General features: G+C 42.0%; 1 protein-coding gene across 1 annotated transcript in view; it reads right to left on the bottom strand.

Annotated features, from left to right (window-relative positions):
- Positions 1-24,798, bottom strand: part of LAMA3 (laminin subunit alpha 3) — a 407,718-nt gene that overhangs the window by 95,370 nt on the left and 287,550 nt on the right. Inside the window, 2 exon segments of the mRNA XM_030188133.1 lie at positions 1,020-1,138; positions 4,799-4,912. Coding sequence (XP_030043993.1) covers positions 1,020-1,138; positions 4,799-4,912 — 233 coding nt within the window.

The raw sequence follows: 24,798 nt of genomic DNA, 5'->3' as shown, positions 1-24,798 counted from the left end.
GACTCCAACAATTCTGCATCGAGCTTTTTGTTAGTCACTTTACTGTGAGCCTTCAGTCCAATGTGCTGATTGTGGACAGCTTGGTGCTGTTTTCATTGTGCCTAATATTACAACCTGAATACTCAGGCACTGCTAACATTTTATGTTTTTTTAAATTTCAGCAATGCAGATGGTTGCCCTATAAATAAATCTGGATTTGAGGAGGGAAATTCAATTATCAAGCACCAGGTGTATCCTCCAGGCCAGGGTGTGCCCAGAACTTCTGCAAGCACCTGCAGGACAGGGAGGAGGTGGAGCTGACCCTCCCTCCTGCTCCCATCACAAACCCATCCATCAGTGTCTGAAGAGCAGCAGATCCACACGCCCTGATGAATCTCTTCTACTTTTTCTAAGAGCTTCCCTTTTACCCTTGGCAATGATCTGTTTTCTAAGGGTGAGAAACCAGTATCTCATTTGTTCTCCATGCAGTCAGCTGAATACCACATAGGACAGAGAAGGATGTATTATGTAGCCAGTTTTGGAAACCATTACCAGGGCTGGTACATTTATGCGTGAAAGTGCCAGCAGGGCACCTAAGAGCTATTCTGTAACAGTGTGCATAACTTACATAGGAGGTAAATGCAAGGGCATGTATACATTAGCAGAGCATGGGCAGGTCTTCCAGTTATGCACACAACTTACAGAATACCTGTATATTACAAGTGTCCTCTGCCTGCACTTATGCCAGCTCTATGGATAGTGTAACTTCAGATGTGTAAATGTTAGGGGCGTCGATACTGGGTTACACTAGTACTTGGTAACAGAACGTGTCCTTGGGATGCCAAAATGGAGAATTGTCCCCATACTGTGCAAAAGTATGTGTTATGCATCAGTGGAACATATTCTTTTTTTTATTTTATTTTTAATGAATTTCAACATACATAACAAAGTAAATAACACTTGTACAGAAAAAAAGAGGTTTAGAGAAAAAATAGGGAATAATTCCCTTCACACAACAGAAACAAATATTCTTACAGTACCTGTTTGATAATAGTGAGAGTGGACATGGGCAGACACGGCATGACCCTTGGGTAGCATTTCCAGAGAAACCTTCTTTGCACTGCTCACAGTTGTCACCAGCAGTATTATGTTGACAGTTCTTTTAAAAGAAAAAAAAAGATAAAAAATAAACCAGCAACAAAACCCCCAATGTGCCTATTGTTTGAATTTTAGGAGATGTGACTTGCTGGAAAAACATGAAGGGGGTAACTTACTGTATTTTGTTGGTGACAGGCTATTTTGTCAGTTCCACAGCATATATGCTCTGGTTATTGCTTAAATTAGTTGTAATTTATTTTTGCTTATTCTGTTATCACATTGTATAAATGTATTAGCAGGACTCAGGATGTACCTGTCAGGAACTAAGCCTTTAGCAATTGTCTGATGGTGAAAATAATTAGCCTAACCTCTGTGTCCCACAGGGGCTTTGTTTTTCTCTGACACCTCACTTTAATTTACTTAACTAGGGGGTCCTTTTACTAAGGTATGCTAATGGATTTATGCTGCACAGCCCACTGCATATCTACGGGCTTCTAAGCTTTTAATGCATACTAATTCATTAGTGCACGCTAAAGCTGTTAGTGCACCTTAATTAGGAGAAGTGGAGGGCAGTTTTAGACTTCGCTACATCTGTGGATATAGGAAGTGTACATGTAAATAGCAGTAGTTCCAGAAAGGGAAGGTGCACATATCCTTTCTCTTTCTCAAACTGCTACTAATAGGGGTTTTGCCAGGTACTCATGACCTGGATTGGCCACTGCAGGAAGCAAGATACTGGGCTAGAAGGACCATTGGTCTGACCCAGTGTGGCTATTCTTATGTTCTTATGCTGCTTACATGTGTATCTAGCAGCTGCAGATATTTACATCTAGTGTGCAGCAGACAAATATCCACATTGAGAAGGCATATGTGTAAACCCTAAACTCCAGCCCTGGAACAGGGCACCTGGGTGGTCAAGGTATATAGGCAATGAGCCTTTATACAATTAACTATTGAAACAGGCTCTGAGGTATGTGTAACTGTGTGCATGTATGTGCTGGAAATTCGATGTATGGGCATAGATTTTAAAAATAGGTGCATAGGTGCTAGCCCCACCCACCTATTCCCCAACTGTGAGAATGACTAAGCATATACCCCTGGAATCTATATATGGCGACTGATGTGGCGCACAAAATTTGGCGGCATGGCCAGATTACGCACGCAACTTAAATGCTTAACAAGCCAATCAGCGCCACTAATTAACCACTAGCATGCTATTATCTGTACTAATTGGCACTAATTAGAATTTACACATGCAACTTTATAAACGTATTCTGTAAAGTGGTGTGTGTAAATTCTAATGCCCAGATCTCGGCATTCCTAAAAATTATCAGCACTGTTACAGAATATGCTCAATCTGTGCCTAAGTGAGGCGCGGGCATTTATACCAGGTTTTAGTTGGTGAAGATGTCCATGCCTAAATTTTAGTCATGGGACCAGGAGCTATGTGTATTCTAGAAACTGTGCCTAACTTTAGGCGAGGTTTATAGAATAGCGCTAAGCGTGGTCTTTTTCAGCACTGTTTTCTTTTGGCACCATACATAGAATCTGGCCCATATTGAATAAAAGTAGATGTTACGACTTCTCTGCTGGTATATGAGGTCATTTCATAAGACTAGCTCACTAGTTATTTAGTACATAGGACATTGTTCTATGTACTCAGATCCTACACTCTTGTTTGATTTTGAAATGGGCCTAAATGTACTAAACACATTTAGACCATTTGTTTTCCCAGGATAGTGAGCCTACATGGACAACCCTCAGATTGAGTCTCACAGCTACATTCAGTGCTTGTTCTAACATGTCCGCTCTCTCCAGAGAGTCACATTCATACGCACTGCTTGTTTGTACAGTACGGCTTTCATTAGATCAGAAGCTCTATGGGTGTAGAGAGATGTACAGTCAGCAAAGCCAACTTACAATGAAGCAGCAGGGAATGAAGGCATGAATAAATAACTACAGGCAATGGGCTCCAAAAATGTATTCCCTCGTGCATGGAAAGTTCAGTTCAGACTATCTCTATTTTAGGTAGATTAGGGTCTGAATGAAATTTTGCTCCTATGTACATTACCCAAATAAAGGAACCTCAAATGCCAGAATTAGCTAGTTTTATTGACGTGTCCTGTGTTGGTGTATTTCAGTATGTAAAGCACCTTAATATAGGAATCCTGCACTGGGAAAGAAGCTTCCAGACCCATACAAAAAAAGGTTTAAGTTTCAAAGCTAATTTGTTTAGCCAGTGTTTGAAAACAAGGCTCAATAAACATATAGGACACAAATTGGAACCCAAAGACAAAGAGGTTCATAATGAGCAGCATCTTCTCTGGTTAAAGTTAACCCGGTACAAACTCCTGCTGTTTCTGTGCATAAGTACATAAGTATTGCCATACTGGGACAGACCAAAGGTCCATCAAGCCCAGCATCCTGTTTCCAACAGTGGCCAATCCAAATCACAAGTACCTGGCAAGATCCACAATACATTTTATACTGCTTATCATAGAAATAAGCAGTGGATTTTCCCCAAGTCCATTTTAATAATGGTCTATGGACTTTTCCTTTAGGAAGCCATCCAAACCTTTTTTAAACCCTGTTAAGCTAACCGCCTTACCACATTCTCTGACAACGAATTCCAGAGTTTAATTACATGTTGAGTGCTGAAAAATTTTCTCAGATTCATTTTAAATTTACTACTTTGAAGCTTTATCACGTGCCCCCTAATCCTAGTAGTTTTGGAAAGAGTAAACAAACGATTCACGTCTACCCATCCCACTCCACTCATTATTTTATAGACCTCTATCATATCTCCCCTCAGCCGTATTTTCTCCAAGCTGAAGAGCCCTAGCCATTTCAGCCTTTCCTCATAGGGAAGTTGTCCCATCCCCTTTATCACTTTTGTCGCCCTTCTCTGTACCTTTTCTGTGGACTGACATAAATGATTATCTTTAACCAGATTGTTCTGAATATCACTGCTATCCAGTTAAATCATAACTGAGCCTCTGGCGGGCATTTCAGCCTTCCCACATAACACTTAAATTTTAGCTTGCACTTCTGAATATCAACTCTACAAAGTCCTTCTGGAAATTCACATGATCAAACTTTGAGCTCAGAAGTCAGATTTAAATGTTTGAGGGGCCCTTTTACTAAGATGCGCACAGGTCCATTTTTCAGTGTGCCTGGAAAAAAGGCCTTTTTTTTGTAGCCGAAAATGGATGTGTGGCAAAATTAAAATGAGAGCACATCCATTTTCTGTCTTCGACCTTACTGCTACCCATTGACTTGGTGGTAAGGTCTCAGGCGCTAACAGGGCAGTAAGCATCAGCGTGCATAAACTGGCGCTTACTTCCGGGTAAGCACTACATGGTAGAAAATAGAAAATATTTTCTACTGCGTGTTTTGAACACATGTTAAAAATGGAATTACAGCCTGGGGCATGCAGTAGCCTGGTGGTAGTTCCAAATCGATGCATGTTGGACGCATGTAAGCACCTACACGCCTTAGTAAAAGGACCCCTGAATTTTTTAAGGACAAATGGAGATAGAACGGGTGCCAGAAGCATGGGACATATCCTACACATAGCCAAGAGTGTTTTAGCAAAAGGCTTCAACGTCATCTTATTGCATAAAACAAAATTCCAAGGACAACAAAAATGCAATGTGTTGACAAGACAGTTTTGTGAGGACACAAAGCAACTAGTGAAAAGTAGTGAGAAGATTCTACTTACAATGCATATCCCAGTACCATCCTGACATCGATTGGCATGCCCATTGCAATTACAAGGAACACACTGTCCCAAAAATAATCCTCTGTTGTCCCGGTAATATCCAGGGGCACACTCCTAATCAAAGTAAAAAGTACAGTTTTACATGATTTGCAAATAAAGGTAAATAAAGCAGAATTTAATAACTCCCCTAAACACATGGCTGGTGCAAGGATAGTAGGTGACCTAGGCAAAACCTTCATCCTTGTGACTCCTCCCCCCCCCCCCCCCCACCATTTACTTCAGTCTCTTCCCCCTGAGAATCTGATAATTACATTCAATAATGATCACTCCAAAATCCCCTCCCCCTTTGCATATATAATCTTGCTTTGTCATGGAACTGCATATTGCTTTTGACAGTTTGCATTTCAAGCCATTCATGATGATATATGATAACCTCTGGTATATCTATATCTATAGTTATAAATATCAGTCTCTATATATCAGTCTATTTATATGTATCACACACATACCCTTTGACTACCTTTACATAGTTACACAAGGGCTACAAAACTTCCACCAAGACTTACTTGAAAGGGGGAAATAATGCACATGCCATGTACTGCACCCTTGACCGCCTACGCCCAACCCTTGAAAACCCTTCCATTTTCCTTCCGTCTTTTCCCATTCTCGGTGCAGATCTCTCACTCCCGACTCTTCCCTGACTATGCCCTTTCCCACGAACTTAAGTATTGCCATACTGGGGCAGACCGAAGGTCCATCAAGCTCAGTATCCTGTTTCCAACAGTGGTCAATCCAGGTCACAAGTACCTGGCAAGATCCCAAACAGTACAATACATTTTATACTGTTTATCCTAGAAATAAGCAGTGGATTTTCCTCAAGTCCATTTTAATAATGCTCTATGAACTTTTTTTTTTAGGAAGCCATCTAAACCCTTTTAAACCCCTCTAAGCTAACTGCTTTCATTACATTTTCTGGCAATGAATTCCAGAGTTTAATTACACGTTGAGTGAAGAAAAATTTTGCACAATTAGTTTTAAATTTACTACTTTGTAGCTTCATCAGATGCCCCCTAGTCCTAGTATTTTTGGAAAGATTAAACAAGCGATTCACGTTTACCTGTTCCATTCTACTCATTATTTTATAGACCTCTATCATATCTCCCCTCAGCCTTCTCTTCTCCAAGCTGAGGAGCCCTAGCTGCTTTAACCTTTCGTCATAGGCTGTGTGTCCCAGGGACTGGGTTGAGAAACCTGCTATACAATGTGACTACAACATATTCACATTAGAGTTTTTCTGACAAAAGGTTCCTGTAGACAGTAAGGAAAGTAAATATGTCCAAAATGCAAAATTATAGTAGTTTGACCAGCTAACAGTTATACAGCCTCTTCAGAGCTGCACAAAAAAAAGCAGGTGCGAGAATGTGTAGATGAACATAAACACAGTTTTACTGTGCTACAACAAAAAATCTCTTACAAGCCATGGTGCCAATTTACTTGGATACTGGCAAGATGACTGAACCTCTGTTGGTTTAGGAGCTGTCCCTCCAGAACTGCCTAAACAGGTTCAAGCCCATATTTTTTTTTTTGTGATGACAAGGTTTTGTCATGAATTGAACAGAAGTATGCTCAAACAGAAAGAGAAGCTTTTGCGGTAACTTAGGAATGTTCATACTAGTATGAAAATAGAAGACATTTTATAGTTCTAACAAATTACGAACCTCTGGAGCCCCATGTCCAACTATCCTTCTGTTTGCCCATCGGCTTGCATTACACATTATGTATACTCAGACTCATGGATGTGTTTTTTTTTTCTTTGCCAGGTAAAGATAATCCAGCAGACTAATTTCCAGATATCCAAGTTCCAATTTTGTCTCTAATTGCAGCCTTGCTTTAGACAGAGATACACATTGGCTTCCTTCTCTTGCACACAGATCCCAAAGGGATCACAACAAAATAGGACTGCCAGAAATGTTGACTTCTGTCTTCAGATTATCATCAAACTGTTCAAAGTGGCCAATGGTTGACAATGTTTGTGCGATTTACACCACCTAACCGCTGAAGTGCAGAATATTCTTTGGTCACATGGCCACATTAGGGATCTCACTATTACCTGGGATGATTTCATTCTCCTGAACACCAGACTTGTTATTATAGGCACTCTATGGAATCAAACTATAAGAACATAAGAGTACCATTTTGGGTCAGAACAATGGTCCATCTAGCTCAGTATCCTGTTTCACAAGTACCTGGGAGAAACCCCAAACTGTGGCAACATTCCATGCTACCAATCCCAGGGCAAGCAGTTGCTTCCCCATGTCTGTCTCTATAGCAGACTATTGACTTTTCTTTCAGGAAATTGCCCAAACCTTTTAAAACCCAAATATGCTAACCGCTATTACTACATCCTCCGGCAAAGAGTTCTAGAGCTTAACTATTCATTGAGTGAAAAATATTTCCTCCTATTTGTTTTAAAAGTATTTCCATGTAACTTCCTTGAGTGTCCCCTGGTCTTTGTACTTTGAAATGAGTAAAAAATCTATTTACTTCTACTCGCTCGACACCACTCAGGATTTTGTAGCCCTCAGTAATATCTCCCCTCACCTGTCTCTTTTCCAAGCTGAAGAACCCTAACCTCTTTAGACTTTCCTCATATGAGAGGAGTTCCATTCCCTTTATCATTCGGATTATTCTTTCCAATGTGCATCACCCTGCATTTGTTCACCCTGCATTTGACCCCCCTCCCCCCCAAGGTGGACCCTAGCATCAGGTAACTATGATTCGGATTATTCTTTCCAATGTGCATCACCCTGCATTTGTTCACATTAGATTTCATCTGTCATTCGGATGGCCAGTCTTCCAATTTCCTAAGGTCCTTTTGCAATATTTCACAGTCCACGTGTGTTTTAACAACTTTGAATAGTTTTTTGTCATCTGCAAATTTAATCATCTCACTTTAGATTATTGGTACAAGCGTTGCTTTTGGCCAAGTTGGACTATTGCGATCTTATCTACAGTATTTGGTATGCCTAGACAAGTTATCCAGTGATTGCAAACATTCTAGAACACTGCAATCCAATTAATTTTTCCACTACAAAAGAGGGATAAAATTTCTTCAGATTTGGTTGAATTACATTGGTTGCCTATAGAGGCATGTATCAGGACTTTGTAACTACCAGAGCTATGGGATTGTACCAAAATTGAGCCCATGTAGTATGGAAGGGATTTAGAGCTTGTGGGATCTTTCCGACCTATCTCCCTTATTAACCAGGATCTTAAACTGTTAGCATCTGTTTTGGTGTCCAGGCTAAACAAGACCCTTCCTAAGCTAATTCATGAGGATCAAACTGGGTTCATATTGGGGCATTATGCTTCTATCAATGTAATACATGTGCCGGTGTCATTGTAGGGCCCGGTGGGTGCCAGGGATGAGGCAGTTTTGGTCAGCCTGGATGCCAAAAAAGCTTTTGGTAGGGTTGACTGGGACTATATGTATTGGGTCCTGGAACGGTTTGGGTTAAATAAAGTTGTTTTTTTACAATGGATTTGGGTGCTAGATGCAGCCCCAGGGACACAACTCCTGTTAAATGCGAAACTCACAGAGTCATTTCCTTTACATTGGGGAAACAGAAAGGGCTGCCCCTTGTCCCTGCTCCTTTTTATTTTGACCTTTGAGCCTTTGGAGATTAAACTGCATGAAGATATCACTATTTATGGTATTTGCATAGGCAATGCAGAATAAAAAAGCCATCTTTTCATAGACAATATGCTACTTTTTGGGGGGCAATCCCATCCAGGACTTGAAGATGGTGATGCAGCTTATAGATCATTTTGGGACCTTCTCTGGTCTAAAGATAAGCTATGACAAGTCAGAGATATTTTGTTGGGGGTTCCTTTGACAGGGGAAGACTACCCACTGTATTATGATGGGCCCCAGGGGTTCTTAAATATTTGGGGATTTATTTGTGTGCTGATGCAAAGCATTTATATAAATTGAATATATTAGATAAGTTGGAGAGTATAAAAATATTATGTGAGAAGTGGAAGGATTTACCAATGTCACTGCTGTCATGAATTGCTTTACTTAAAATGGCAGCTTACCTAAACAACTCTATCCACTTCAAATGGTTCATGTAAGGAAGACAAATGGATCAAGAGTATTTTGAGACAGTTTTTGTGGTGGGGTAAGTCAGCACATATTGGCCTTAATAAACTGACTCTTCCTAAGTATAAAGGGGGATTCAGCACGCCAAACATTTGGCTGTACAATGTAGTGGTGCTTATGTATTGAGTCCATGAATTGTACAATGGGATGCCATAGTTTTTTCCCTCCTAATATTCATAGAGTACTGACTAGTGATTTCGACCTCCTAACCTTGCATCATGGCATTGGTGGTGGCAAATGGAATTATAGCACCTCGTTATTTTTTCTCCTCTCCGCAGGGCATGGTTTTGGTAGAGATGATTTTAAAAGCATTTATCAAGACTTTCCCAGTTTTTGGCTTTGACTGGGAATCTCAATTTTGAACCGGGTCTTGGAAGTTGCATGGCTGTGCCAGGTTAGAAAATATACTACACTTGGGACCAGAGACCTTTCCCTCTTGGTCAAATTAGGCGCAAGTGGAATCTTCCTAGTAAATATTTGTTCTTATATTTGCATGTGCAACATTATTTTTATGCATTACAGAATAACGGGGGGGGGGGGGGGGGGGGGAGGGAGGAGACTTCCAAGTGGAGGAATTGGAAGAAGATTTCCAATCTTTACCGAGGAAATTCAATAAACTTTTTATATGGTATGGAGATGCCTAATTGGATAATCGGATGCTCCTCTTGAGGCCTTGGCCCAAATGTGTTCTTCTGACCTGGCTGTGGACATTACAGGGCCTGAATTATCTAAATTGTGGGAGTCCAGGTTCAGGTTGCTTGCCAATGCTCATTTAAAAGATATTCTTTTTAAGATCATACACTGGGCATATATTACCAAAATGTGTGGATGTCAAATGAAGTTGTGGTCTGATGACTGTTGCTTGTGTTGTAAAGTGGAGCATGGAACTTGGGTTCATACATTTTTGGATGTTGTAATCTTCATGACCTTTGGAGGCAGGTATTTGTTCTATTGGGACAAACTGTGGGAGACAGGATAGATTGCTTTTGGGTAGTTGGGAGGCACATTTTAGGCTGGCGACTAGCAAAAAGAGAATTATTATGAATGCCATTTTTACGTTGCACAAACTCATTTTGCAACACGGGACTTGATGAATCACCCCCATCTTATGATCATTGGTAACACCAAAAGTATCTTGTTGTCCAGTTTAAACTGTGGTATATATCTCAACATGGAAGCCCGACTGCTGTTTCAGTGGCTATATGAATCCTTGCTAGTATATGGCAGTTTATTTTTCAGGGTGAGGTAAACCATTGGGTCTGTTGCCAATGGTACTAATTACATTGAGATTTTCAACATTACTTTACCTAGAGCTGAGCTATGTGAAGCCCTGTTCAAACACGGTCCAGTCATTTTTTTTCACATCAGATTTTAAGTTTCACAGTACAGACTTGTCCCAGAGACATCAGGTACAAAGAGAATGCTCAGAAACAAAGCCTGAGCAGAAGCGTACAACAGCAAACTAGACTTACCAAAAGTCCCTCTGAATGTATCAGAGACAACTCCCACAGGCAGCCAACCAGAAACAGACTATGAAAATCACTGAGCAAATACTATAGAAGTCACATGGGATACAAGCATTAACTAATTCACACAATTTATATCTTACAGCCAGGAGATTATGAATAATGGTTTCATTTTCAGTAGCTTAATCCATCCACTAAAATGCCTGTGTGGTTTGGAAAGTAACAAGCGTACTAATTAAGAATATATTTCTCAGGAAATAAAAAAACACTTATTCAGCAGTGGCAACAGATATTTACTGCCAAAGAGACCTGAGATAAGAAAAACTGGACATTGTTTTCATAGTGCTGTGCAAACTCTTTACTATGCAACATTATCACTCCTTGCATAGACTTTGTTGTAGCAATAACATTGCACGGCATCTGTTCAGCTTTCTGGAGCTCTAGCACTACACAATAATGATTAATCAAGTGTATTACAGTTTGGTTCCTATTTCCATGTAAAACTAGATGTGGATCACTGCATTCACATAAACATAAAACTTAGAACTTCTTTTACATAGCCGCACTAGTGATTAGCAGTGTGCCAAATGCGACGAAGCCCATTCAGTTCCTATTGGCTTTGCTGCAATCGGTGTGTGGTAATCACTACAGTGGCTTTGTAAAAGAAGCCATTAGTATCTGTATATGGCGCCTGAAAAATTCGCAGGGAATAAATTTCCACCTAAGCATATTCTAGAAGCGATGCCTAGATTTAGGCGTGGTATATAGGCGTGGTATATAGAATATGATTAGTTGCTATCCCAGCACCTAGAACTATGCGCATCCATTTACACCAAGGAAAATGTGGCATAAATACCGACGCATAAATTTAGGCTCAGATGGGCATATTCTAAAACTCTGAGCATAAATTTTGGAACGCCTAGGAAACCCCCATTTCCCCGCCCATAACCATGCCCCTTTTTGGTTCTGCACATTAGGATTTAGATGCTGTGTATTACAGAATATGCTTACCAAGTTATGCACGTAAATTCTAATTATTGCTAATTCGTGCTCAGCATTTTTTGTTAAGTGCTGTTAACAACACTGATTGGCTTATTAAGTCAATTAAGTTACGCGTGTTGTTACAGAATGTGCTTGAATTTCGGCACAGAATGCTAGACGTGATATATAGAATCCAGTGGATAATGAATGTCAATCACTTGGTTGTACCACAGAAAGGTGTTATATCAAATCCATGATCCTTTACACTTTATAAATACAAAAATGTATTTACCTGATTTAATCCAAAATTCAGATTGACTTGGTGCTGTTGATCATGGACAGGCAGCTGTGGATATACCACCCTCTGTTGAGTACCCAGGACCAAATTTTGCCCCAAAGATAAAACACATATAGCCAGCCATGTAATGCTCCTCCTCGGCCGTCCTGGCTTCCTTCCATTCTGTTACCTGCCTGCCAGCCTGCTCACAAAGAATCTTCCTCTAGCGCTTACTCCCTTCTCTTATACCCCCTTCCTGATCTGCCCAGCTCAGATAAGGCAGGCAGCTGTATCTGCTGAGGTATGCCCACCTTCCAACTTCCACCCATGAGTCAGATTGTGTAATAAATATAACAGTCCCTGAGGTTACTTAGCCACTCTGTAATCCCATTTACCAAAGGTACGCCATACAGGGTGGGGCACGTGCCACCCTTCCTCCGTCTGGGCAGAGTCAGACACAGCGAGACGGTTAACAGCAGTAAATCATATGCTGAGTAACAATGCAGACAAGTGCAGCCTATGTGTGAGAGATAAGTCAGAGGTGCAAACGCTTCCTCTGGGCTACATATTTTCATCATCCTGGCTGGGGAGGCTGCAGCAGCAGGTCTCTCCCTGACATGTAATGTGCTGCAAGCCCTTGCATGCTCACTGGCTCAGACTCTTTGTTTTGCTCTGTAGGGCTTAACACTTGTATTTTACAATAGCAGGCAGCAAAAAATGCAAGAAAATGCTTTAAAATGCTCTAAGCACATATTACTGGGGCTAGTGCTGGGCAGACTTCTACGGTCTGTGCCCTGAAAATGGCAGATACAAATCAAGGTCAGGTATACATATAAAGTAGCACATATGAGTTTATCTTGTTGGGCAAACTGGATGGACCGCACAGGTTTTTTTTCTGCCGTCACTTACTATGTTACTGCTTAGCAGGCAAAATGAAAAGGAGCGGAGAGGTAAAGGGGAGCGGCTGTGAAACACTTTCCCACAGCATGTTACTGGTCTTCGTTAGTTTTAATTTTTAGATTTAGCTCACTGTGAACTATTTTCAGGAACAGTAGGTAGTACCAGTGGCGTACCAAGGGGGGGGGGGGGGGGAGGTCCGCCCCGGGTGCACGCCACTGGGGGGTGCCGCGGCGCGTGCCTGCTCTGAGTTCGCTGACTTCGCGCGTTCACTGCAGCTCCCCCTGCCCTGGAACAGGTTACTTCCTGTTCCGGGTCAGAGGGAGCTCCAGCGAACGCACAAAGTCAGGGAACTCTGAGCAGGCGCGCGCTGCGGCACCCCCCCCCCCAGCGGCGTGCACCCGGGGGGGGGTTCCGCGCTGCATCGGGGAGGGGCGGTGCTGCAACCGAGGGGGGGGGGCGCGCTGCTTCGGGGGGGGGGGGGGCACCACCCGGGTGTCCGCCCCCCTAGGAACGCCACTGGGTAGTTCCCTGTTTTCAGAAAGCTTACAATCTAAGTTTGTACCTGAGACAATGGAGGGTTAGTGACTTGTCCAAGATCACAAGGAACAGCAGTGGGATTTGAACTGGACTTCCCTTGTTGCCAGCCTGGTGCTCTAAGCTATTCCTTCAGCAGAGGCTTTTCCAAATGTTTTTGGTAAATCTTTCTGCACTTCATTTTTTTTTTTAGTGTTTTTTTGAATAGGGCAAGCAATCTGCTCTCTAAAAGTAGTTTAGGTGTGGCCTTTTGCAACTTGTACTTCTGCCAGCTCAGAATCAGGGTATGCCATTTCCTGTCAAAATTGGAGCCTCTGGTTAGCTCTTTGCTGTCTAATCTGCACATATGACATCACCAACCCATAGCTCCATGTTAGGTTTACTTTTAGGATAGCTCTGTTGAAGCTTCATAATTACCTCACTGCATGCATGGACTTGTGGATCTAATTTCCCTATCAGCACTACAAGTCTGTGTACATGCCAGCACAATGGCATGAAACTGAGCCTGTCCTATAAAACTGGATCCATGGGCAGTAATCCTATCCATATGTGTTGTTATGAACTCTATCAAGGCATGTCTATAAAGGATACTCTCACAGCTATGCACTGCTTAGACATGCAAGCCATTTGAGTAAGCGAAGTTAATCACCTGTAGCAGGTGCTTTCTGAGGATAGCCGGATATTCATTACTACATGTGGGTGACATTCAATGGAGCCCGGCAAGGACACTCTCCAGTGTTTTGGATTTTTCTGAAACCTTTGGCAATGTCGTACTGCTCATATGCAGGTGCCTTCCTGACTGACATGAGTATGTGGGGACCAGCAGTATAATAAAAAAAAAGCTTAAGGAATACAACGCCTAGGGGAGGTGGGAAGGTATGTGGTAATGTGTTTCCTGCTGTCCTCGAAGAACATCTGCTACAGGTGAGTAACTTTGTTTTCTCCGAGGACAAGAAGGACATCACTTACCACATGTGGGAATCCCTGTCAGGTTCACGAAAACAGCAAAATGGATAATAGGGGCTTCAACAGGCAAGGCTGACCAGGACCCAATTAATCTAGAACTTATATACTGTATGTTTCTGTTGTGTGAGTGCTGCTGGAACAGAATAAAAATGGGCCTAGGAGGATGGAGTTGGATTCTAGACTCCAAACAAATTTTGCAAAACTGTCTGACCAAATTGACTGTTGTGTCAGGAATCCTTCTCAATACAGTGTTCAGATTTTATTTATTTATGTAAAAAATGTATATTCTGCATGATCTAAACAATTCTCAGCATATAACAAAAATAACATATATAATAAAAACATACAAAATCATACAAAGTAATAAGTCCATCCAACTCCAACATGTAACTCCTTCTCCTCCCTAAAATAAACATTCCTCTTTTCTCCAATTCAGAATAAAGTGTACAGGATGCCACCAGCTATATTATACTCCTCCATATGTTTTTATAAACAAAAATATCTTCAGTTCTTTTTTAAAAAGATCAAGACTCTGTATCTTCCTCAACACCTCTGCAACAAAGCCTACGAAAGACATCCTTAATAAATCATTCCTTAAATCACTCAGTTGCATCAAAAACACCTCTCACAACACCTTTCTAGCACCTTGCATCTAATTCATCTAATTTCAGCTTATGTATTTAAACTCATGTAATGACCTTGCATCTTATTCATTTACTTTCAGCTTAAGTATCTAAGATCATGTAATGACTGCATCATAACAACACTCTGTAAGCCACATTGAGCCTGCAAAAAGGTGGGATAATGTGGGGTACAAATGCAATAAATAATAATAATAATAACTCTAAAGGCAAAGTATTCCAAAGCTGTGGGCCTTTTACGGTAAAAATAGCTGATCGATATTCTTCAAGATAAACCAATCAAAAAGATGGGACCTCAAGGAACGCCTTATTTACTGATATCAAATCACTGACAGGTTGATACAAAACGCAAACCTACTACAATTGTTATTCAAAACCTTAAAAACTAAAAGATATTAATTTGTACTCAATTCTACACTCTACTGGAAGCCAATGAAGTTGTTTCAATACAGGGGATATACAGAAGCATAGCCAGGCTGTGACACTAGGGGGAGTGGAAAATGGACTATATAGGTGCGCGCACTGCATATGTCTGCCGGACCACCTGAAAATTAGACGCTGGCGCTGTCAGAAGTCCGTTTGGGGGAGCGGTTGCTCCCCTGGTGCCCCACCTTGCTACACTTCTGGGGATAAATGGATAAACCGAGAACATACCACAGGCTACAGCATTTTGTGCCACTTGTAAAGCACCTAACAAATTCTTGGATACCCCTGCCAAAAAGCCATTACAATAATCAAAACATTGAGTGATGATGCTTTGAATTACCATCCTGAAATTATCAGAATACAAAAACTCTTTTAATCACCTCAATAGTCTTAATCTGTAGAAGATATCTTTGACGATCTTTTGTATCTGAAATTTGAAACTTAAAGAGGAGTCCAAGATGGCACCTAAATTACGAGCCTTACTAACTAAGGGGATGATGTCACTCTCAAAAAAGTAAGAGACAGGAAAGTCATGAAGGAAATGTCCAGCAAGTACTAATATCAGAGTTTTAGCCATATTCAACTTAAGGTGGTTAGCCGACATCCACTGATTTATTTAGGAAAGGCATAATGTGTGGACAGAAGACCACATTGCAGCTTTACATATCTTCTCAAGTGGGCTACTGAAGCAGCTATGGCTCTGACATTATGAGCTATGACATGACCCTCTAGAGTCAGCCCAGCCTGGGCATAAGTAAAGGAGATGCAATCTGCAAGCCAAGTGGATAAAGTGCGTTTGTTGATGGCTGCTCCTTCCTGTTTTGGTCAAAAGAAACAAAAAGCTGGGTTAACTGTCTATGGGCTTTAGTCCTCTCCAGATAGAAGGCTAAGGCTCACTTGCTGTCCAAGATGTGTAGTGCGCTTTCGCCAGGATGGGCATGAGGTTTTTGGAAAAATATTGGCAGAACAATTGACTGGTTAAGGAGGAAATCCAACATCACCTTTGTAAGGAACTTAGAATGCGTGCAAAGAACCACTCTGTTATAATTAAACTTCATGCAAGGTGGATCAGCCACTAGGGCCTGAAGCTTGCTGACTCTGCATGCAGAAGTGTCCACCAACAGAAATAAAGCTTTCCAGGTCAAAAGCTTCAAGTGGCAAGAGTCAAGCAGCTCAAAATGAGCTTTCATTAGCTGGGTGAGGATGACATTGAGGTCCCATGACACAGTAGGAGGTTTGTTTTGGGGTTTTGTAAGAAGCAAACCTTTATTAATTGAACAATTAGAAGCTGTAAAGAAATGGGATTACTTTCCACATGGTGATGGTACACGCCAGTTGCACTGAGGTGAACTCTTACAGAGTTGGTCTTGAGACCAGACTGAGACAGGTATAGAAGGTATTCAAGTAGTTTTTTTGTGTAGGGCAGGAAAAAAGATCTACAGATATGCCCTCACAACAGATGGCAAAACTGCTTCCACTTGAAATTATAAGTCAGCATAGTGAAATCTTTCCTGGAATCATGCAGAATCATGCAGTTGAAGGGAAGCTAGCTCTATGGTCTATGAGGGCTAGAGATAGGAGGTTGGGATGCAAAAGAGGCTCCTTGTTCTGAGTAATGAAGGTTGAAAACAGTCCAGTCTCCACAGAGCTATGGAGGCTAACTCCAAAAGTAGAGGGAACCATGCCTGTTTTGACCAGTAGTGCGCAATGAGGATCATGGTCCCCAGTCTTGTTTGAGTTTTAGTAATGTCTTCCCCATGAGAGGTATCGAAGGATATGCCTATAGGTGACCCTCCCTCCCAATGGAGAAGGAAAAGGAAATGGGACTTGATATACCACCTTTCTGAGGTTTTTGCAACTACATTCAAAGCGGTTTACATATATTCAGGTACTTATTATTTTGTACCAGGGGCAATGGAGGGTTAAGTGACTTGAGTCACAAGGAGCTGCAGTGGGAATTAAACTCAGTACTCCAGGATCTAAGTCCACTGCACTAACCACTAGGCTACTCCTCCACTAGCATCTGATGCTAGTCTAGAGCAGAACTGAGGGGCTTTGCTGTTGAGATAAGTGGCAAAGAGATCTACCGATGGGGATGCCCCACTTGGAAGATCTCTCAGGCAACACCCATGTTTAAAGACCACTTGTGTGGTTGCATTATTGTGGATAATATGACTGTAATAATATATGGAATTTTAAGATTGAAGACTTACCTCCTATTACAAAAATATATTATTTACCTGTTTATAAGAAACAGGTGGTTAAAGAACTTGTTGATGGTTGAGAAACGGAAAACTTGGATATTGTGGCTTTATTGGAAAGATCTAATTGTTAAGGATCTAGGGAGGAATTCATCAAGCAGTGTTATGGCCTTAATGCACCTTAACACATGTTAAGAGAATTAGCATATACTAAATGCTAAAAGCCCATAGGTATAAATGGGCTTTTTAACTTTTTGCATGCGCTAATTCTTTTAATGTGCATTAAAGCCATAATGCCGCTTGATGAAACCCCCTCTTAGTCACTGGGACATTATTAGTCAAATTAGCCTTGGTGGTGGACCAGGACCATTACTTCAGATATATTATAGATAGATACGGTGAGGTGTCTTTTTTGAATTTCACAATTAGGATGTTTCTAAGGAGGAGGAAGAAACAAGTTCTGTTACTAAGACTTGTTGTACATCAGCTAGAGACCACCTTTTATTTGAAGAAGTAGAAAGACCAGGGACGCTCAATAAAATTACATGAAAATACTTTTAAAACAAATAGGAGGAAATACGTTTTCACTCAAAAAATAGTTAAGCTCTGGAACTTGCTGCAGAGGATGTGGTAACAGCATTAGCACATCTGGGCTTAAAAAAAGGTTTGAACAAGTTCCTTGAGGAAAAGTCCATAGTAAGCTATTGAGATAGACATGGGGAAGGCACTGCTTGTCCAGGGATTAGTAGCATGGAATCTTGCTACTATTTGGGGTTCTGATGGTACTTCTGACCTGGATTGACCACTGTTGAAAAGAAGATACTGGGCTAGATGGGCCAATGGTCTGACCCAGTATGACTATTCTTATGTTCTTATGTAGTCTACATAAGTACATAAGTATTGCCATACTGGGAAAGACCAAAGGTCCATCAAGCCCAGCATCCTGTTTCCAACAGTGGCCAATCCAGGTCACAAATACCTGGCAAGATCCCCAAAAAGTACAAAACATTCTATACTGCTTATCCCAGAAATCGTGGATTTTTCCCAAGTCCATTTAATAATGGTCTATGGACTTTTCCTTTAGGAAGCCGTCCAAACCTTTTTTAAACTCCGCTAAGCTAACCGCCTTTACCACATTCTCTGGCAATGAATTCCATCGTTTAATTACACGTTGAGTGAAGGAAACGTTTCTCCAATTCATTTTAAATTTACTACATTGTAGCTTCATCGCATGCCCCCTAGTCCTAGTATTTTTGGAAAGCGTAAACAGACGCTTCACATCTATCTGTACAACTCCACTCATTATTTTATAGACCTCTATCATATCTCCTCTCAGCTGCCTTTTCTCCAAGCTGAAGATCCCTAGCCACTTTAGCCTTTCCTCATAGGGAAGTTGTCCCATCCCCTTTATCATTTTTGTCGCCCTTCTCTGTACCTTTTCTAATTCCACTATATCTTTTTTGAGATGCGGCAACCAGAATTGAACACAATATCCGAGGTGCGGTCGCACCATGAAGCGATACAAAGGCATTATAACATCCTCATTTTTGTTTTCCATTCCTTTCCTAATAATACCTAACATTCTATTTGTTTTCTTAGCCGCAGCAGCACACTGAGCAGAAGGTTTGAACGTATCATCAACGATGACACCTAGATCCCTTTCTTGGTCTGTGACTCCTAATGTGGAACCTTGATGCACTATAATACAGAGCTTCCCAAACTGTGAGACATGACCCTATATGGGGGTCATGAATCCCGCATTTGTGATCATGACCTTGGTGAGCTTTTCATTTACAGTAACACAGTAAATGATGGCAGATAAAGACCTGCACAGTCCATACAGTCTGCCCAACAAGTTGGCCAATGCCTCACTTGGCACTCTGTGCAGACCACAGCCACCTATGCATAAACACTGGTTGTCAAATCTCCACCATGCCAATCATATTTGCAGCCAAACATGATGGAATTTTGGTTATAACCATATACCATCTCCAAGTATTGCTGACAGTATTCAACTTACCGGTCAAGATGTCTTCCCCTTCCCTCTGAGCTGCACAGCACCCTCACTCGCAGCACATGACAATAAAGTGTTCTATAACACTGGAGTTGCCAAAGCTTCACCTGACTTTTACCATTGCAGGATGTAGACTGTAGACGTCTGTCTGGCATCAGCCTTAGCTCCTCCAAGTTGGATTTGGAGAATCTTCTTTTAGTCTTTTGCCATTTGCAGGATACAGATTGTAAAAGTCTGTCTGGCTTCTGCCTTAGTTCTCACTACTCTAACCCAACACCACCTCAAAAGTCATGTCATGTTTCCATCCTCTTTCTATTTAGGCATCCCCTGTGTCTATCCCATAGATTTTTGAATTTGCTCACTGTTTTTAACTCTACCACCTCTCCTGGAAGAGTGTTCCAGATGTCCACTACCCTTTCTGTGAAAACACATTTCCTGATGTTTCTTCTAAGTCTACCTCCCTGCAACCTCTATTCTACCAACCCTATGTCTCTGAAAGAGGTTTGATTATATATTATTACCTTTCAAGTAGTTAAATGTCTGTATCATATCACCTCCCTCCTTTTCTCTAGAGTGTACTTATTCAAGTCCTCCAGTCTCTTCTCATACATCTTATGTCACACACCCTGTACCATTTTTGTTGCCTTCTTCTGAACCACCTCAAGTCTTTTTATGTCCTTGAAGAGATATCACCTCCAAAACCAGACACTACACCAAGTGGGGCCTCACCAATGACTTGCACAGGGGTATCAACACCTCCTTTCTTCTGCTGGTTATGTCTCTCTCTGTGCAGCCTAGCATTCTTTGGGCAACAGCCACCGTCTTGGCGCAACGCTTTGCCACCTTAAGATCCTCAGACACTATCACCCCAAGGTCTTCCTCCAGATCCGTGTATGTCAGTCTCTGACCCCTAGGACATCATTGGTCTGTTTCACCTGGGGAGTAATGAGCTTTCTGCAGCCACGTGAATAGGGTCACAGCCACAGAAAAATTGATAAGCACTGCCATAGAGCAGTGGTCTCCACCCTTTGTCACATAAAGGGTCACAGTGTGAATACAAAAAAGTTCTGAGGGCCACCAAAATATTCAGGCTTACACATACATGTCTATATTAGTTAAATACTATTGAATTTGTAAACTGCCTATACCTGTTTTTTTAGACTGGGCATTAAACATTAATACTAATATTGATTCTAAAATACTTCAAGGATATATTTAAAAACTCACTTTATTTTGGCTTGTCAACAGTAGCAAATATCATAAATGAGACACCTGAGTAACACACTTGAGAGTGTTTGCAGTTACTATATCAAGTGATTATTAAACATGAAATACTAATTCTACAACACAGATAGGATATATTTAAATGCACTTAACTGTGGCTTGTCAGCTGTAGCAAATATTATAACTGTGGCAAATATCATTGAGTTACTTGTGCCTGCTTATTGTCTACCAGCTCAGCATTGCAGCAGGTAAAAAGCCAGAAAAAAGAAATGGCCAGTAAGGGCTCCTGCGCTGATGTGGCGGTAACTAGGCAGTGCACGGTGCTGCCCGATTACCGCCGGGTAATCCCTGTGGTAATATTTTTCTGGATTTTCCACAAGCACCAGAAATGCTGTGTGCTGGGGGTGGAACTACTGCCAAAGGCCGTGTGAGGCCTGCGGTAGTTCTGATTTGCTGCCAGCAAGCCCGTTGCTGCACGGCAGGAGCATAGCCAGATCTCGATGGGCTAGAGCCCAAGGTGGGGGGGCCACATTTTGGCCCACCTCCCTGCTGCCGCTCTCCTGCTGCCACCTCTGCCCCCCATCACTTCTGCCTCCCCACCGCTGCTGCTGCCCCCCCCCCCTGCCACCACAGGAAGGTACCACCTCTGCCACTGGAAGGTACCTTGGCTGGCAGGGGTCCCCAACTCCCGCCAGCTAAAGCATTTGTCCCACACTGGTCTTACATTGCTGGTGCCCTGTCCTGCTTTCAGTGCCATGCACGCTCATTTCAATGAAACTGAGCATGAGCGAATGAGGTGGCGGTAAGGGCTCCCGCGTTAACCCAGCGGTAAGCGGGCAGCACAATGTTTGTAGCACCGGAAATGATTGCGTGCTAGTGGGTGGGATGTACTTCCAGGCTGCTGCAGTAGCCCAGCGGTACTTCTTGTATAGCAAGTGGTAAGCCCGCGTTGGGCTTACTGCCGCTTAGTAAAAGGTGCCCTTTATTTTTTAGAGTGGTGGTGTGTTTGCAGGCGGAGAGTATATGTGTCCTGTGCTAATCAGTTAACACATGGGCATGTGCGTGTGCTGACTGATTAGCACAGGATTAGCATGGGATCCCATACCGCCTACCAAATATGTGGCGATAAGGGCTCCCACGCTAATTGTCATGCACTAATTGGGAAATTAAAGTGGCCTCAGTGTACTGGAAACCCATATGCTGAAAATAGCAGAAGCCATTTTTTAGTGCAGCTTAGTAAAAGGGCCACCCACTGACCTAGCGATAAAGTCTCATGCATTAACCAAAAGGTAATGATCTATACGCGTACAATGCTGATTACTGCCTGGTTAGCGCTGCGTGCCAGAAAATTTCCAGCGTGCTTAGTGGATGCATGTAAAAAATGAAATTACCACCCAGGCTACACGGTAGCATGAAGAAGGGATAGTTAGTGCATGGCTAAAATATTGATGTGTATTCCCCATTTCAGAAGCAGAAAACACATGGACATAAAAAATTAGAAACGTCAGCCTTTACGACTGCCCTGAGGCACACATAAGTGCAAGCTTGTAAGGGCATTGCAAAGGCCAGTGCTACCACCCCCCCCCCCCCCCCATAACCCCTGCTCGACATTAGAACCCTTGATGGTGCTTTCAGTCATCCAAACTCCCTCATCCCCTACCCAAATGGTGCCCCCGATCATCATCAACATCACTTGATAGTGTCCTGATCATTAATGCCACCCCAATCATCACCAACACCCCCAATGTTGCACCCAGATCATCCACAAGAAGGTGCGCCCTCCCAGAAAGCAACACCCTCACCTGAAGGTTCCCTGGCAAAGCCATCCCTCATCTCCTTGATCCCAGACTCGGCTCCTATTGGGGGATCTCTGGTAGCATACAGGTGCAGGAGCTAGGTTCAAAATGGTGCTCATGACCCCTAGTGGAAGTCTCATGGTACTACCACTAGGGGTCAAGCAGCCAATATTTCTTGATAATTGAGTCAATATTCAGAGCAAGTTAACAATGCAGGAGATTTGTTTTTATACACTTTTTCATTTTTCATTGACTCTTAAAATTTCTATAGACACACTTAACAAATCTGCCTTTAAGCAGCCCTTTCAGGGTGAAACATAGCCTCTGTTGGAAATCATCTACTAAGGTGGGAAATTTCACATGGACTACTATACTAGTTGCTGCTTCATGTATTAATCCACAAATGAACCTTTTCCGGAGATGCGAAGGAGGTAGAGCGAGAGGACATGAAATGAGATTGAAGGGGGGCAGACTCAAGAAAAATGTCAGGAAGTATTTTTCCCAGGAGAGAGTAGTGGATGCTTGGAATGCCCTCCTGCAGGAGGTGGTGGAAATGAAAATGGTAACAGAATCAAGCACACGTGGGATAAACATAAAGGAATCCTGTTCAGAAGGAATAGATCCTAAGGAGCTTAGCTGAGATTGAGTGGCAGGAGGCGGGGACAGTGCTGGGCAGACTTATACGGTCAGTGCCAGAGCCAGTGGTGGGAGGCGGGGCTGGTGGTTGGGAGGCGGGGATAGTGCTGGGCAGACTTACACGGTCTGTGCCCTGAAAAGGACAGGTACAAATCAAGGTAAGGTATACACAAAAAGTAGCACATATGAGTTTATCTTGTTGGGCAGACTGGATGGACCATGCAGGTCTTTTTCTGCTGTCATCTACTATGTTACTATCATCACTTAGTGGGCTTGAATAACATACACAAACTGAAGAAATATATACAAGATGTTTTTAGGTGTGTGAGGCGTGGATAATTAAATAGTACTCTGGAGGTGATTTCCAGGTACATTACAGTAGACTTTGCTTTTTTTCACATTTTATTTCATGTGATAATTCTTTGTTCTTGTTTAGTAATATTAGAAAAATATTTTTTTTTCTAACCAAAATGGTGTATTACTCTCATCCAAATCATATATGGTTTATCATCCTCCTACATGTACAACTAATTGATTTACCTTCACATAATACAGTAAAAACATCTAAAGAATACCTCATGCTCCATTATCCAAACTGCAAAAGTCTTTCTTACAAATCAATCCTTGCCGCAAGCTTCACATATCAGAGAACCAAACTTTGGAATTCTCTACCCAAGCATTAAGGTACTTAGAAGATTATCTGAGATTTCGTAAATTACTAAAGGCTTTTCTATTAATACATATCTTATCAAAAGACAATAAACTAATGTTGCTGTCTCTTTATATGTTTCAACATAACCAATACTCTAGCCTAGCTTCATGACACACAATTATTCCTAATATGTTAAAATATAATTATCTGACTGTATCATATTTTTGATGTTTTCTTTCTTGAATGTGAGCCACATTGAACCTGAGCTTGTTCAGGATAGTGTGGGATACAAATGTCATAATAATAATCACCATCATCATCCAGGGTTATCTGGTCATTACGATACTGAAGTCAGCGCATGCTCATGCTTCTTTTGCAATTCAGCATTTGGGAAAAAGGATAAACTACTACTAGTGATACCTATATTTCTACAGCATACTTAACATATGCAGCACTGTACACAAAACACATAAGAGACAGTCCTGGGGGGTCACGTGATGCCTGCTGCTGAGGGGATGTGGTGGAGAGGGCTCCCCAGAGATCTGCTACATTCAGCTAAAAACAGCCAGTTTTGCTGGCTATACGCAAATTCTGAGGGTGTTGGCTGTTAGAACGACAGAACAGAGCCCAGAATTCGTCACGTTTCAGAGAGGGTTTCTGAGGAATGCCCACGAAAGCCCAGAGAGGAGCAAAAACCCCGAACAACAAGGCGCCGAAAAAGATGGCGGAAACAACAATGCAGCCCGCGCGGAGCGACACAGTAACCGCAGGCAGGAGAATGGATAGCGGAAATAACAAGGTCGGTGTCGGCAGCGCTGGAAAATAGACTTACCAAACTGCAAACAGCTGTGGATGAAATAAACGGAAAGTTTGATGCACAGGCCACGCGCATTGCTGAAGTGGAGAATCGAGTGGCGGCGAGAGAGGGACGAGGCTCGGCAAATGGCGGCTCAAATTTCTGAACTTCAAAAAAAAAGAGCCAGTCACTGCTCGACAGAGCTTAAATCTACCCAACACAGATAAATAAGACAAATAAGGGAGTTATATTATGGGAATGATGAAAATAACATGGGGAGAGGTAGGGATTGGAGATGACATGGATGGGCAGACTGGATTAGGTCATG

This window comes from Microcaecilia unicolor, chromosome 1, assembly GCF_901765095.1.
Source record: "Microcaecilia unicolor chromosome 1, aMicUni1.1, whole genome shotgun sequence".
Taxonomy (NCBI): Eukaryota; Metazoa; Chordata; class Amphibia; order Gymnophiona; family Siphonopidae; genus Microcaecilia; species Microcaecilia unicolor.
This window is presented reverse-complemented; position numbering and strand designations above follow the sequence as displayed.